The 16,262-nt window shown below is 35.9% G+C and overlaps 1 protein-coding gene across 1 annotated transcript; it reads right to left on the bottom strand.

Moving 5' to 3' along the window:
• Positions 1–5,651: 5,651 nt before the first annotated feature.
• On the bottom strand, positions 5,652–14,092 carry LOC126609767 (beta-amyrin synthase-like). The gene is made up of 16 exons (XM_050277699.1): positions 13,765–14,092; positions 13,443–13,681; positions 10,186–10,371; positions 9,942–10,031; positions 9,296–9,493; positions 8,664–8,748; positions 8,376–8,542; positions 8,006–8,311; positions 7,754–7,873; positions 7,530–7,652; positions 7,365–7,463; positions 7,109–7,165; positions 6,796–6,986; positions 6,523–6,700; positions 6,255–6,419; positions 5,652–6,059 (listed from the first exon to the last, which is right to left on the bottom strand). Exons 2-16 carry the CDS (start codon positions 13,641–13,643, stop codon positions 5,943–5,945), a joined length of 2,283 nt encoding a protein of 760 aa, XP_050133656.1. The 5' UTR covers positions 13,644–13,681; positions 13,765–14,092; the 3' UTR covers positions 5,652–5,942.
• Positions 14,093–16,262: the final 2,170 nt, after the last annotated feature.

Here is a 16,262-nt window from a genome sequence, read left to right as displayed (position 1 = left end):
CTGCATGCAAGAGCTGCACAACACAGAAAAAACCTAATTAGGCTATGGAAGGCAATGGTATTAGATTCTTCAATTTAGGTGGTTCATGATGGTTTTACTGCAAAATATTCAACAAGAAATTGAAATGAAGAAAGTTGCAGAGAACAATGGAGAGGGAGAAAGGTAGAAGATGATGGTGCTGTTACACCAATTCCTTAATTCTCGGTGAAGCATTACAAGCATGTAAGGTGGAAGAGGCCATAGACTGGACCTCCGGTACCGGACAGACAGAAATGATCATGTGCAATGCACATGGATCACTTAAGTGACTCATCCAATATGACAGTCTGCGAGCTTCTTATAATCCTGACCATCCATTTACAAACACTTAAACTAAAATACAAAAGTAAGCTTTTCAAATGAATCAAAACATTCTTTTCTTCGTGAACATGGCTGCAAAGCTTACGCGTCAACACTCCCTCCTAAGCTTGCAGCTGATTTTATCCGACCATTCCTTTCAAGTACAAGAACTTGTCCTTCGGTAGGGCCTTTGTACGAATGTCTGCCATTTGTTCCTTAGTTTTGCAGCATACCAACTCAATTTCATTTTGTTGGATTGCTTCTTTGATGAAGTGAAACTTTCTGTGAACGTGCCTTGTCTTTTGGTGAAAGACAGGGTTCTTGGCAATGGCAATTGCTGATATATTGTCACACAGCAACAGAGTAGGCTTAATTTGTTCTTCACCAAAATCCTCCAATACAAATCTCAGCGATTTAGCCTGTGATGTTGCCTCTGCACCACTAACATATTTTGCCTCTACATTTTAAAGTGCAAGAGTATTCTGCTTTATTGAAGCCCAAGAAAACACACCTAAACCGAGGTTGAATGCATATCCAGGGTTACCCCTCATAAGATCTTCATTACCATCCCAATCACTTTCACAATGGCCTATTAGTAAGTTGATTTCCCTTTGATATACTCAATTCCATGATCCACACTTTCTTAAATGTATCTCAACACTCTTTTGGTTGTTCCCATATGTTTCTTTGTGGGATTATGCATGAATCTAGACAACAGACTTGCATCAAACATAATATATGGCCTCATAGCAATCAAATACAACATACTTCTTACAAGATTTTTGTATTCAGATTCATTTGTTGGTTCAGTGCCATCATTTTTGCTCAATCTATCATTCACTGCAAGTGGTGTTCCCACTGATATACAATCCTTCAAGACAAACTTCTCAAGCAATTTCAATGCATATTTCTTTTGATGAATGAAAATGAAATTCTTAGTTTGAACAACTCCCATGCACAAGTAATGATGCAACAATCCAAAGTCTGTCATCTCATATTGGTTTATCTTAACATTTTTAAATTTCTCAAGCATTGATGGACAACTTCCAATGTAGAAAATGTCATCAATATAAAGAGACACAATGATGATACTTGAGGTTCCATTTCTTTTGATATAAAGTGTAGCTTCACTAGGACTCTTCTGAAAGCGATCATTGATAAAATGGGCATCTACCTCATCTCACCATGCTTTAAGTGCTTGCTTCAATCCATGAAGAGCCTTGTTCAGCTTATATACTTTGTCCTCCTCATTTTTAATCACAAAAACCTATGGTTAATCTGTCACATCCCGGCCCAGGCCCTCACCACATCCTGGGCTTGACTCTGCCGTAGCACGATATTGTCCGCTTTGGGCCCCGACCACGCCCTCACGGTTTTGTTTCTGGGAAAACACACGAGAACTTCCTAGTGGGTCACCCATCCTAGGAATGCTTTCGCCCGAACTTGCTTAACTTTGGAGTTTCGATGGAATCCGAAGCCAGTGAGCTCCCAAAAGGCCTCGTGCTAGGAAGAGATGAGAATATACATATAAGGCATAGAGGATCTACTCCCCTGGGTGATGTGGGATGTTACATAATCCACATACACTTCCTCTTTAAGTACTTCATTTAAGAATGCAGACTTCATAGCAAGTTGATAGAGACTCCAACACTTTTGAGTTGCTGAGGCAATCAAGGTCTTGATTGTGTCAAGCCTTGCCATAGGGGCAAAGGTTTCATTGAAATCCACTCTAAGCTTTTGTGAATATCCCTTGGCTACCAATCTTGCTTTGTTCTTCTGTATAGTACCATCAAGGTTGAGTTTTGTCTTGTAGACTCATTTCACACCAATAATAGGTTTATCTCATGGTCCATTCACCAAATCCCAAGTGTAGTTCTTCTTAATCATGTCAATTTCAACTTGCATAACTTTTTTTTCCATATATCATCTTGTGCAGCTTCCTTATAGCTGTCCGGTTCAATAATGCATACATTGCAGTGTGCACGTACATCAATTAAATTCCTCCACTTTTTGTGGAGTGAAGTCATAACTTTGTGATAACGCCACATCTCTCTGTGAGCAGGCACCATATGCATCTTGAATGTCCTTACTTTGTTCACTAAAAGGAGTTGAAACTTGAGTATCATCAGCTTCGGTAGTACCTTCAATATGTTCACTAGTTGTTCCTTCCTCCTTAGCAAGGATTCGAACACTAACATCTCCCTCAGAGTTTTCACTCCAATTCCAGCAGTTATCTTCATCAAATGCAATTTCTTGAGAGTATGATCTTCTTTGAGAGAAGCTCATATAGTTTGTACCCTTTCTCACTAGTAAAATAGTTAACAAAAATGCATATATGATTGTTGCTCTCTAGCTTGTGTCTCGAGTTAGAGGGAATGTGCACATAGCATAGTGAGCCAAAAATCTTGAGATGTGCAATTCCTAGCTTCCTTCCATTGTAGGCTTCAAATGGAGTCATCTTATCAAAAGCCAAAGCCTTGGTAGGGCTTCTGTTCAACAAATAGACATCAATATGTGATGCTTTAACCAAAATTGATATGGCATGCTCTTCTCATGTAGCATTGCCTTGGCCATCTCCACAACAATTCTATTTTTTCTCTCAGCAACACCATTTGGCTGTCGAGTATAAAACATGGTCAATTGCCTTTGCACTTTAGTGGAATTGCAGAATTCAACAAATACATTGGACATGAATTCACCACCTTTGTCACTTCTAAGCCATTTCACCTTATAACCACTTTATAGCTCGGTCATAGCTTTAAATTTCTTGAAGCATTCAAATGCTCTTGAATTGTGTTTAAAGAAATAAACCCATTCTTGTGCAGCCATCTGCATTGTACCACAAATGTTTATGTGTACCAATTCCAGGGGTAATTTTGCTCTCCAATTATCCATTCTTGGAAAATCATCTCTGTGCTGTTTGCCAAGCATGCATCCTTCACATACTGCCCTTGATTCATCTAGTGAAAGTAATCCATGAACCATGTCTTGTTCTACAAGTAAAGTGAGACTTCTTCCATTCAAGGGACTAAATCTCTTGTGCCAAATCTGTGAGCAATGTGAGACACTTGTCTTCAATGGCATAGAGTTTGCAGGTACCATAGTAATGGAGAGCATCTGTTACCTGTCATCTGCCTCTAACCACCAGATTGTCTATGGTCCATCCATCAAATACATTAACCACACCTCCTCCAAACAGTAAATAATACCCATGCTCCATCATTTGTCCCACATTTGGAAGATTTTTCTCTAATTCGGGTAACAATATCACATCTTGAATGTGTTTTCTTTCTAGCTTGATTTCAATTACAAGGAGTCCCCTTACTAGCAACATTGACAATTTCACCTGTTGCCATTTTCACTCAAGCAGTGAGGTTCTTCTTCACCCAAAAACTTTTCATTTCTTGTCATATTGTTACTACACCCATTGTCAATGTATCCTGTGCTGTTAACTTTCACCTATGTGACTGCATTACATGCATAGAAAAGAGTTCCAAGTTCATCCGCTTGATTTGCATAATTTGCCTTCTGCACAATTTTTTGTTTCCTTTGCAGTTTCTAGCTTCGTGACCAAAATTGCCACATCTAGTACGCTTAGGCTTTCCTTCAAACCAACATTTATCATAATGAAGCTTACCACAGTGCTTACAGGCATTCTTGTTAATTGTTGTACTCTTGTCCTGCAATTTGTTTTGGTACAAAGTGTGTCTTATTTTTCCATTTATTCCCCTTATTTTTCCAATTCTTTCTTGTCTTTTGATTGCCAGAAAAACCACTAGTTTAGGGAATTTTGATCCTACATTCAAACTAGCAAAAGCTCTATCAATGGAGCTCTCAGCATTTCTATCCAACCGTTGCCCAAAATCCTTCAAGGATGCAACAACTTCTTGCACTTTTAGCGTATCCTTAGAATGCTCAATCACTGAAAATATAGAATCATAGGACCTAGGCAAGCTAATAAGCAATTTTTGTACCACTCTTTCTCTAGATAACTCTTCACCATAACTCTTCATTTGATTAATGATATCAAACAAACGAGCAAGATACACATAAGGGGATTCATCATCTCTCATTCTAGTGTATTCAAAATCTCTACATAATCCTTGTAATTTCACACTCCTAACCTGGTTATCACCTCTGAATTCTTGCAATAATATTTCCGAAGCTCCCTTTGATGTTTCTTCATTTGAGATTGTGGGAAAGATTTGACTAGAGATGACTCCTTGAATCAATCCAAAGGCCTTGGCATCCTTCATCAGCACCTCAGCTAGAGTGCTTGATTCCTCATTCTCCTTCTTTGCATCAGTGGCTCTTTTAGCCAGCTCCTTCTTTGATTCAGGAACTTCAAACCCTTTCTCAATGAGATCCCAAAGTCCATGAGACTTGAGAATGGTGTGTTGGAACCCCAGTGTTGTCCCACATCGGCCAGAGGGCCCAAGTGAAAATGCTTTAAATAAAAATACCCCTCTCTAACTAACATCGAGGCCTTTTGTGATAAAACCCCACACCTGAGGATTGTGCAGGTGGTTAAGTGGGGACAGTATCGGTGTTGTTAGAGTGGGCCCTCGGCCCGTCGACCTGAAAATTTCCACATGGTATCAGAGCCAGGAGGCGGGCCCGTACTGCCACGTGATGGGTGGGTCCCCTTTGGCCCCGCGTGATGTCCACGTAGGCCAAAGATGCCACGTGTTTGGGTGGGTCCCCAATGGCCCCGCGTGATGGGTGAGTCCCCAATGGCTCTACGTGGTTGCCGATGTGGATTTTCACGTGTGACCCATAAATGGGGTCTCACGTGCGGGGGAGTGTTGGAACCCCAGTGTTGTCCCACATCGGCCAGAGGGCCCAAGTGAAAATGCTTTAAATAGAAATACCCCTCTCTAACTAACATCGAGGCCTTTTGTGATAAAACCCCACACCTGAGGATTGTGCAGGTGGTTAAGTGGGGACAGTATCGGTGTTGTTAGAGTGGGCCCTCGGCCCGTCGACCTGAAAATTTCCACTTGATTCTCCAGAGTTAGTATTTTTCTCCATTGAAAACTGCTGTACTAAGTTCAGAACTAGTTGATCCAGCCATGTTAGACTCGGGTTTCATGGATTTCAATGTTTATAAAGCTCAGTATTGCAGAGATGAAGCTCAATGTGAGCTTGATTCTACAAGCACAGATTCACTCCCAGATGAAAGTTTAATCGAACCTAGGCTCTGAGCCATATTAGATTCTGTAATTTAGGTGGTTTATGATGGTTTTACTGCAATAACATTCAACAAGAAATTGAAATGAAGAAGGTTGCAGAGAACAATGGAGAGGGAGAGAGGTAGAAGATGATGGTGCTGTTACACCAATTCCTTAGTTCTCGGTAAAGCATTACAAGCATGTAAGGTGTGAGAGGCCATAGGCTTATAGCCGTTGGACCTCCGCTACCGAACAAACAGAACTGATCATGTGCAAATGCACATGGATTACTTAGTGACTCATCCAACATGACAGATGGCACACATCAAGCCTATGAGCTTATTATAATCCATTTACAAACGCTTAAACTGAAATACAAAGCTTTTCCAATGAATCAAAACATTCTTTTCTTCGTGAACATGGCTGCAAAGCTTAGACATCAACGAACGGAACCCGCCTGCGGTATTCTGCAAGTGCCCACATGGGAAAGATATTTCTATAAGCTGCATAATGTAGCATGCAGTTCTTCAAGAATACTCCAGTGATTTCCTGCCATACATAATTAGTGGTTAGAAGTTATACAAGGTTTCAAGTAAAATTTTGAGCATACGTATAAACAACACAACACAACATGATATGCTATTTTGTGCTTCATATTCGTACTCGTCAAGCTTGCAATGCAAGTAATACTAAGGCAACTTTTTTTAAAAATTTTGGTTGGAACTAATGTGGTAAGCAAGATACCTGTTGAGGAAAATCACCATTTTCCATCTGAGAATTGATTATCAACTTTGCTGCACGATGAAGAGGTGTGGGGTCTCTTTCCGCCTGCCCTGCATGAATCAAACCCATCATAGCCCAAGCTGTGTGCACTAAATTTGATCGGTTTCCTTCAAGAGGAACGTACTCCTGTATCACGCGCCATAGAGTGAAATACTTAGTCCAAGACAATGAGATTAATTAAGAAATACTTGCAGCTAGCTTCAATCATAATCCACCTCTCATATTTTACCTTTTTTGGACATGAAAGGTAGCTCTCTCCCCAACCACCATTCTCTTTCTGGATTGCGAGTAGAAAACTAATAGCTTTGCGCATGGCTGCACAATTGTTGAAGGTCTTACCAGCAGCAGTTAGCCCCCCAAGAGCAAACCAGGTACCATATATGAAGCAAACTCCCCAACTCCCGTACCTATGCAAACGTTTCTTCACTAAGTTCTTTTTCTTCTCCAGTTTCTAATCAAAGAAAATTATATAATCAAATTTTGATTTAATCATATGATATACCATGAACCATCTGCCATTTGTACGTTTTCAAGGTACAGTGCAGCGGCGGTAATAAATTGATCAATCTCTTCCTTCCTGTGGCCAGGGTATAACTTCTTAAATAAAACTAAAGCCTGGATTGCAGATGAAGTGCACTCAGCATATTCATGCTCAACCACAATGTCCGCGAGGAATTCTGTGGGATTTAACATCTGAAGGGAAAAAATGGACAATATCCTAGTAAGTATATACTAAATAATGATTTAAAAAGTTTTAGTTTCTTACGCATCTGACTAAGTTCGACAACATGACTCCAATTTTTTAAAATTCTTACTTCTAACCATTCTGCTGCTCCTGCTGGTTCCCAGGCTGCTAAGCCACCATTCTTACTCTACAATGAGACATATAGTGAGATTTGTAATGACTAGAGAAACCTAATAGACCATGCACTGAAGAAAAAATGTATTGAAATGTTAAAAGTTTTCAAAACTTTTAAAGTAAGGCAGCCATGCATTAGATCCAAATCTGATTGTGGCAACAAAATGCAAATCAAACTCATATCTATGACTGTCAGAAATAATAGTTGTCACCTGTAGGGAAATTAGGACATTGACAGCATCGTATAACCGCTCAGGCTCCATTTTTTCACCAACTATCTCTGGTGGCATCATCGATAAAAGCAGGCAACACTGTAGAGGGGGTTATGGTGAGAAAAATTGAGATAACATTTTAGACAACTAAGTTGAATTTGTTACCTTTAAACCCTCTGCCGTGCAATCAGAAACTTGCCATCCATGATCTTGATCAGAGAAAGTCCACGATCCTTTGGAAATGTGGCGGTACATGCTTTTGAAGTCACCCGACGGATTGTCCTTGACCTTAACAATCAATCCAAAACAGTCACTATTTAGAACAAAATAATGGATGCACATTTACATTTTACAAATATGAAAGTTGAATTGACTATATAAAAACGAACCTGAGATTTCTTGACGAAGTCATGTCCTCTAGCAAGAGTGGGTGCAATTTCATCGGTTAGATTGGAAGCAAGCAAAGCTTGAATGGCAAGACCAGTATCCCACAGTTGACTGCCAAAACCCTGCATGTATCAATAAAATGTATCAATTTATAATGTTTTCCAATGATTTAGAAGAGTAAGCTTTTGAAACAGAAAAAAAGGATCAAGAACAATTCATCGTATCATGTAATGTATTAACAAAATGTGTTATACATGCATCTTCATCCCATCCTCAGCAACCCATAAATAATCCGGTATCCTGGCAAGATGCTTTTTAAAATAATCCCCATTTGGATCTTCCACCCAACAAGCCAACATGCATAACACCTTTTCCACACATCCAATGGTAATGTATCTGCTGTTTTCATCTTCATAATGAACATGCTCCATTGTTACTTCAAGAGCCCTTTTCCTGATCAGCTTGTTAAACGGCCAGCGAGTAAGAAGAGGCTCCGTACATACGTACAGACAATCCCATAGAAAGTCCTGTATCCAAAGATGAGGGTAGTAGATGTCCACCTGCAATCAAATTATTAACAAGAAAACATGAACTAATCAGCTAACTTAATCAAGTTAAACTCACCTTAGCGCAGTGATGACGCACTCCCTTCCAATTAATTTCGTCATAAGGTTGAGCATAGAGTTCTTCCCTTAATTGTAGTGTGAGAGATGTTATTGGACCAACAAATCTTTTCCCATATAAATATGACATAGGCATGTAAAGCATCCTACAGTAGCACCACATTTTTGCTGCATTTGCATGATGTAGAACAGATTAAAAAAGAAGACTATAGGTAGAGAGAATAATTAAATCAATCAACATGTGAAAGTTTGAATTATTTGTACTTGTGGTGTTTAGAATGGTGCCAACCTGGATGCATAGGAAGAAATGAAGGCAGAATCCAAAACTCTGGGGGCATTGGGTTGCTTCCGGACCACTCAAACACACCAAGTATCTACAAGAATCAATTAAGCAAGATTAATTAGAAAGGGAAATGCTCTTACATAGTTGCAGTGCAGTGTTCTCCAACAGCACTAGTACTAAATTGAAGCAACTAGTCATGTTTTATTTTCGATAAAAAGAAAGTATAATTACATTGATAAAGTAAACGCAATTTAGACACACAATGCCAAATATGACTCCATTCTGCAATTTACCGAAATATTCAGGGTTAATTATGATTTTTGGTGTGCTACATGTAAAGTCATATTTGAGTTAATATATTGTTAATCGGGGCCCACCACTATTATGGAGTGTATAAAAAATAATGTTAGTTTTGTGCGTCTAACTAACATTATTAAGAATTAAAAGTGATACATCTTTATACGTTGTCAATATTGCCCCGTTATCGATAGCAAATAATCTCATGTAATTCAGCTATATAGGGTATAGATAAAGTATCAATATGTAGTTGACGATTTGCTATAGTGATAGTGCTATTTAAGAACAGTTAACTGAATCCTAATAAAAGCAATTAGTCTTAGTGTTGCACATAGGCATACCGAAAGCCAAGTTTTACCCCAAGAGGGGATGTGGGTAACACTGCCATGATCAAGAATCCACTTTCTAGCTCTTGCACAAGCATTGTCTTGGCCACCATCAGGGCCTTCTCCAAGAATACGCATGCAAATGTAGTTGAGAGCTGTGCAGAACATGGTGCTGTGTCCTTCAATGTGTAATCCCCAACCACCATCTTGGTTCTGAAATACCCGAAAAAGTAATGCGTATTAATTAGCTTTATTTATTCAGTGTTTTTTTTTTATTCGAGCGGGACTTCGGATGTAGAAGTGAAAACTCTTGGGCAACTTCACTGCAACCCTTGTTAGTAGTTTAACACAAATAAGCACATTCTGAAAAATTAAAATTTGATGCAATTTGTGTGAACAAAGGCCAATATATATAATATATATATACACACATATATATGTATATATATATGTGTATATATATACATACATATATATATAATATATATAATATATATACACACACACATATATATATATATATATACATACATACATATATATATATTATATATAATATATATATACACACACACACACACTCATATATATATATATATGTACACATACATACATACGTATATATGTATGTACGTATGTATATATATATATATTTATGTACCTGATGATAGTTTATGTAACGCAAAATTTCTTTGCAGTGTTCTGTAGAGAATACAGTGTTAAGATGTCCTGTAATGTAAGTGCACATGACCTGAAAATTTTGAGTAGGAAATTGTAAAGTAATTAGTAACCCCCTAAAATTTGAACTTTGGTAAAAACTTGAGAATATATGTGCTATATATTTTTAAGCCCCAAAACGGGAACATGAGATTCAAATAACATGATAGTAAATAGTAAAGGCTCACCAAAGGAGGAAGGAAAAACAACACGCCGGCATTTTCAGCCGGCCAATGGCCATCACTAGCCTGCAAAGCTGAAAAGAAGTGGATAGACCTTCTCAATGTAACGGTGGCCTTTTCGTATGTGATTTCCTCTCCATCATCAACTTTCACCGGGGGAATTGTCTGTTTGAAGTTCTTCTCCCTTAGTAACTGTCGGTTAGTGAACATAAAATTAAGAGCGATACAAATGAGAGGATTAAAGTTATGATGATGTTATTATTACTAAATAAATGTTATTAAACCCTAAAATTTTTATGGTGTTGCCCATCAGATAGGAAATGAAAACTTGTAAGTACCAGAAACAAGACAGACAAAAAGTAGATGTTTGTTTGTTTGTTTGGTGGTTTGTTCTTTTTACAACTTGCTATGCACCTGCCGAACAAGGCTCATTTCTTTTCCCCAACTACGAATAAGATTGGGAGAAGCCCAAAAGCCCCCAACCAAGAACGAGTATATTTATATTAAGGGGTGGGGAGTAAATTGGTATCAAACTCGACATTACAAGATTCAAACATATGTAAGTGAAGAGGAATATCATTAAACCCTAGTACCAAGAATGGGTATATTCATCATGAGAATGTTACTTGTTACCAAAACCATTGATCATGTTCGATGAACACAACTTAGAACTTTCATCTTATTGTGCTCTCCTACATATGGTTGACTAAACAATCTCTACATTTAAATTGATTATTTTTTTTTTTTTGCAAACATAATATTTAGATGACGTGAAAAAGTAAAATAACGTGTCTGATTTTACAGTTTATACGGTATGTTAATGATAAGTGGTGGATAAGTAGGTACACCTATAGCGTGGACACATGTGTTGTTTCTAATTAAAAACTACATGGGTGGAACCAGGATAACTAGAACTCACATTTAGTAGACCCGACAGTTTCTGACATGACACGAAAACGACACGAAAATAATGGGTTTCGGGTCAACACGATAACTTATCGGGTCATTATCGGGTGACCCGTTCAGAACCCGTTAATAATGGGTTCTTAACGGGTATACAAGCGGGTAACACGTGGGTAACCCGTTTTGACCCCGTTAAGAAAAAAAATTATTTTGATAATTTTAAAGTTTAATTACTAAAAGATTTATTATAAAATACAATAGCCATATTAATATATACAATATATTCTATATTAAATAAGTTTTTTAAAAAAAGTTTTAGTCATTATTTATTTTTATTATGAGAGTTCCTTATTATCATTACTAGGATAAATTTTACTTAACATGTTGTTGTCAGAAATTAAAATAAACTAATATAGTTTTTGTATATGCAAGAACTAAGAAGACATACATACAAGTATGAAAAATATGAAAGCATATATAAACACTCGTGATTCATCATTATTCCTCCACAAGTGGTTACACTTACATTATCGTTTAGATTTTTAAAATCCTCCAAATCTTCATCAATAATGTTTTTTATTTGAGGGCAAAATTAATAAAATTAATAATAATTATTGTAGAAGTGTAAAAAATGTAAAAAAAAAAAAAAAATACAATCACTCATAGTGACAAACGTTACAACTTTCATGAATGGGTCAGCTTCGAAATCCAACACTGTAATTCATAAATCTTAAATTTATATTTAACCGTCGATTGCCATTTATGCTTTATTCTTCTTATTGAATTTCATTTTAAAAATTTTCTTTTTTGAAAACATGATCATCTGGCGGATGTAAGAAGATGAACGGTTTAGATCTTTGATATCATGTTTTGATATTTACGATTAATTGAAATATGAGTTGATGTCATATAGTTTGTAGAAACTTTATAAACATCAAGCAATATTTTCACTAATTGTAAAACTCTAAATATAATATCAACGATCCAAACGTTCTTCCTGCATCCTTTAATAGATCAAGTTTTCAAAAAAGAAAATCTGAAAAAAAACAAAATTTGATGAGAACAATGAAGCGTAAATGTAAACAACAATCAACGGTTAAATTTTGATCTATGATTTATATGATTATAGTGGCGAATTTCGAAGTTAAGCTCTTTATGAAAGTTGTAAAGCTTGTCATTACGAGCATTTATATATTTTTTCTTTATTTTTTTACACTCCTACATTAATTAAAAAACTATTAAAGACTTTAGGTAAGTGAAAATATACTTAAAAGAAAAATGTGTTTTTATGTTTTGGATGTGACAATATGATATGTATATACTTATTTACTATTATGTTTTTCATTTGATTATTTTTTGGTTTAAAATATATCCTTAACGGGTAACGGGTCGGGTCATATTACCTGTTAATATTATCGGGTCGATTTCGGGTCGGGTCATTTTACCCGTTTATTTTAACAGGTGTTACACGAGATGGCTCGTTAAGATATCGGATATGACACGAAAATGACACGAACACGAAAAACATGACATGAATGCCAGGTCTAACATTTAGTAGAAACATGATCAAATAAGTATCATAGGTTCATATTGGTGGGAAATGTTATTCTTGTCAAATTGTGGCTTATATTTGCGATTATTTATCAAATATAACCAAAAATTAACCTTTAATTTAAAAAATGTCACTTTTTATAAAATCGTTCAAATATATCCAAAATTCCACCTAAATAGACACAAATACCCTCAAATTTAACAATCAATAAATTAAAGGCTTTTTAGTCAAAATGATGCGTGACATTGACATAACTCCTTAATTTGATCCTTAACAATTAATGATAATCAATAGTAGTGTTTTTGAATTTTTCTATTGTGAAAAATCTATCAATTGCTCTTTTAGTGTGATGATGTGGCACCACGTGGGTCTCACAAATACAATCATATAACGACATGTGGATTAACTTCAAAAATTATTTTTATATTTAAAATTAAAAATGATATTAATAAGAAAAAAGGCGTTGAAGGCATGATTGAAATTCTGCTGCTCCTACTTGCAGTAACCGCGACGGCGCTCAATGTCAGTGATGAGGGGGTCGAAGGGAATAGGGTTGTGGTGGTGGAGTGTAGAAGCAAAAGTTAGACCGGAGCTTGAGACGACAGTAGCTAAAAAGCCTTTAATTTATTTAATTGTTAAATTTGAGGGTATTTGTGTCTATATAAGTTAAATTTTGGATATATTTGAAAGTTTTTATAAAAAGTGACATTTTTGAAATTAAGAGTTAATTTTTGGCTATATTTGAAAAATACTCCAAAGTAAACTAATTGACAACATTATAAGTTTGGACGAACTAATTAAAGTATACCTGCATTCGCCATAGGAGGTCACTATTGGGCTTAACCTGATAGCGATTATTGTAGAAATGAAGACGAGCTTCTTCCACCTCAGCTCGCTGTTCGGTAGTTCCTGCTTCAGGGTCAAACTCAAATATCTGCCTACCCACGAAGTTGTTTGTGCTGTAGATGTATGGATCATTGCCACCATCTGCGACCTTAAGCTTCCACATTTTTCAATATTCTTTATTTCGTTCTTCTTATCAAGTACCTGTCGCATGCAAGCAATTTATAAGTCACAATGTATCTTTATAGGAAGTGTAATTCGCATACTCATTTTTACCTCCTACATACCTTGTTAATTTTTAGTCAATGATCTTCTTCAATTTATTTGATCTGATGGTCGAAAATTAAGAAGGGTGTGTGTTAAGCAAAAATGAGTGTGGATAGCACTACCCTATTTATATCATCACTTTTTGAGAGAGAGAGAGAGAGCTGCATATAGAAACGTAACTCTGCTTTCAATGGAGAGAGAGAGAGAGAGAGAGAGAGAGAGAGAGAGAGAGAGAGAGAGAGAGAGAGAGAGAGAGAGAGAGAGAGAGAGAGAGTTGTATATAGAAACGTAACTATGCTTTCAATGGGCGAATGTATAGGTGAACTTCCTTTCTGTATATATTGATAGAAACTTAACTGTTTTCTTAATGTGATCACCTTCCTTTGGATATATATAGATAGAAAGTTAACTATTTCCTTAAATGTTTGTTATTAAGAAGTTATTGTGTAGAAAGTAAGTTTATTTTGATTGTAATAAAATAAATTAATTAATTGAGTTTGTTTTCTTAAATCTTACGCATCAATAATAATAATTTTTATGAATATTATTATAAATTTGATATTTACGATCAAATTCGGTTATCATTCTAAAATCATAAGATAGTATACTAATGTCAAGCATAATCATTTTTTTAATACAAGTATAACCAAAATAAGGAAAGAGATTAAAAAGATAACAAACAAAGAGTATCAAATATTGATTTTAATTTACTGAAAAAGTCACACAAATTGTTAGGCACCTTTAAGGTCGAGTTGTTTGGACTGAAAACATTTGTTAGGCACGTTCTAGCCCAACCCACTGACCTGTAACTAATGACTTAGTGCGGTCCAAGTTTTCAAAGGTACTTTATGATGTAGCGAAGTGGACGGTAAATATACCCTTTTTCACATCGAAAGAAGGTAATTCAGTTGATTTTTTTTTTTATTTTCACAGAGGACAGTTGCTATATGGTGGAAAAATTGTAGTTTCAAAGGGACAAAAACTCGAGCTACGAGATGAAAACTCATCCTTTGGCAGTAGTCAAATCAGCAACTTATTGGATCATAAGGAATGAACTAAGAGGGAAGTATAAAGGAATCTTTTTCACTAAGGTCATCGAATCAAGTGATCCGGACTCTTGAAATTTGGTCTAATAGCTAAAATTATTATAACTTTTAAAGGGGACCCCTATTTTTAGCCATTGAATCAAATTTCAAGGGTTCGAATCACTTGATCCGATGATCTTGGTGGAAGAGATCAAAGCTCAGCACAAAAAGACACTCAACACAAAAAGACTTCAAAGCTCTGCAAACCTACTTGTTACAAATTCTTTTTGTTGTTCAGACACTCATTTTCTTTAGGGAATTTTAACGAAAAACTCCCAGTACTGTTCACTTTAACGAAAAACCACATTTTTACTCTAAAAAGTCAATCATGGTACTATTCACTTTACCCTTTATTTTGTCATTATCATTAAAACTCAAAGTTTTCAAGATCTTTTTGTTAGTTTTCCTTTTTCTTTATAGATCTGCAATATCACTTGTAGAATCGCTTTTTTGTATTAACTTCCTTTCTAAACAAATTTCCCTTGCTTGCAAGAATTTGCCTACTAGTAGTCAATTTTTTCCTGAATAAGTTTGTAGTCAATTTTTGCCTAAATAAGTTTTAACGTTGCCTGAACACTTGTATTTGTCATTTCTTTTCAAAGTATTAGCCTTTTATGCAATTTACTTTCTTGTTAATTAACATTTGATGAACATCTAACCATCCTTTACTTCCCCGTCTTTCCTTTCTATCATTACTTGCATTACTTTTTGTCTTTCAACTTACTTTGCAGTTCCAAACTAAGATCCGATTATTTTAGGATTGTCTCTTGGCATAAACACCAAAAAAATACAAAGTCCTTGGTGACAAGGCATAGGAAAAAACTTAAAACTATAGATTAAACTCCTCTATGACACAATCTTATGATTAAAAAGTTCAATTTGTTTGTGGCACAAGCAAACAACCTATTACTTATTTTTTCAATATTGAAAAAGTTCTCGAATTTAAACCTCCTCCGAATACCAATTGTTTTAAGAAAAGTAACTTTCAATTGAAAAAGACAACTCTTATGATGGGAAAACCCAAAAACACAACTCTTATCTTTTTTGTTAAAGTCAAACTATACTCGGAAAATAAACAAAATGAAGACAACCAAAAGGACTCATTTGGTGCTAAGTTGTAATACATACATCTGGTCCCTCACCATACCTACACCTCTTCGTTTCAACCTTTTGTTTTCGTTGGAAATCGAGAGTCAACGATATGAGACTAATTACGGTACACACATTATATACACTTACATACATACATATATATATATATATATTTATTCATTTTCGAACAACCGATATTGTCTACACTAAGAGAAAAGAGTGGACTTAGCCTTACAATATGCTAGCAATAATGTGGTTAAATTCGTTTTTGGCGAGAATCGAATCTAAGACCTCTCACTTACAAGTGAAGAGAAATACTACTAGACCGTAGTACTAAGTAG

This window comes from Malus sylvestris, chromosome 17 (genome assembly GCF_916048215.2).
Source record: "Malus sylvestris chromosome 17, drMalSylv7.2, whole genome shotgun sequence".
NCBI lineage: Eukaryota > Viridiplantae > Streptophyta > Magnoliopsida > Rosales > Rosaceae > Malus > Malus sylvestris.
Note: the sequence above shows the minus strand (reverse complement) of the source record. Positions and strands in the feature narration are given on the sequence as shown.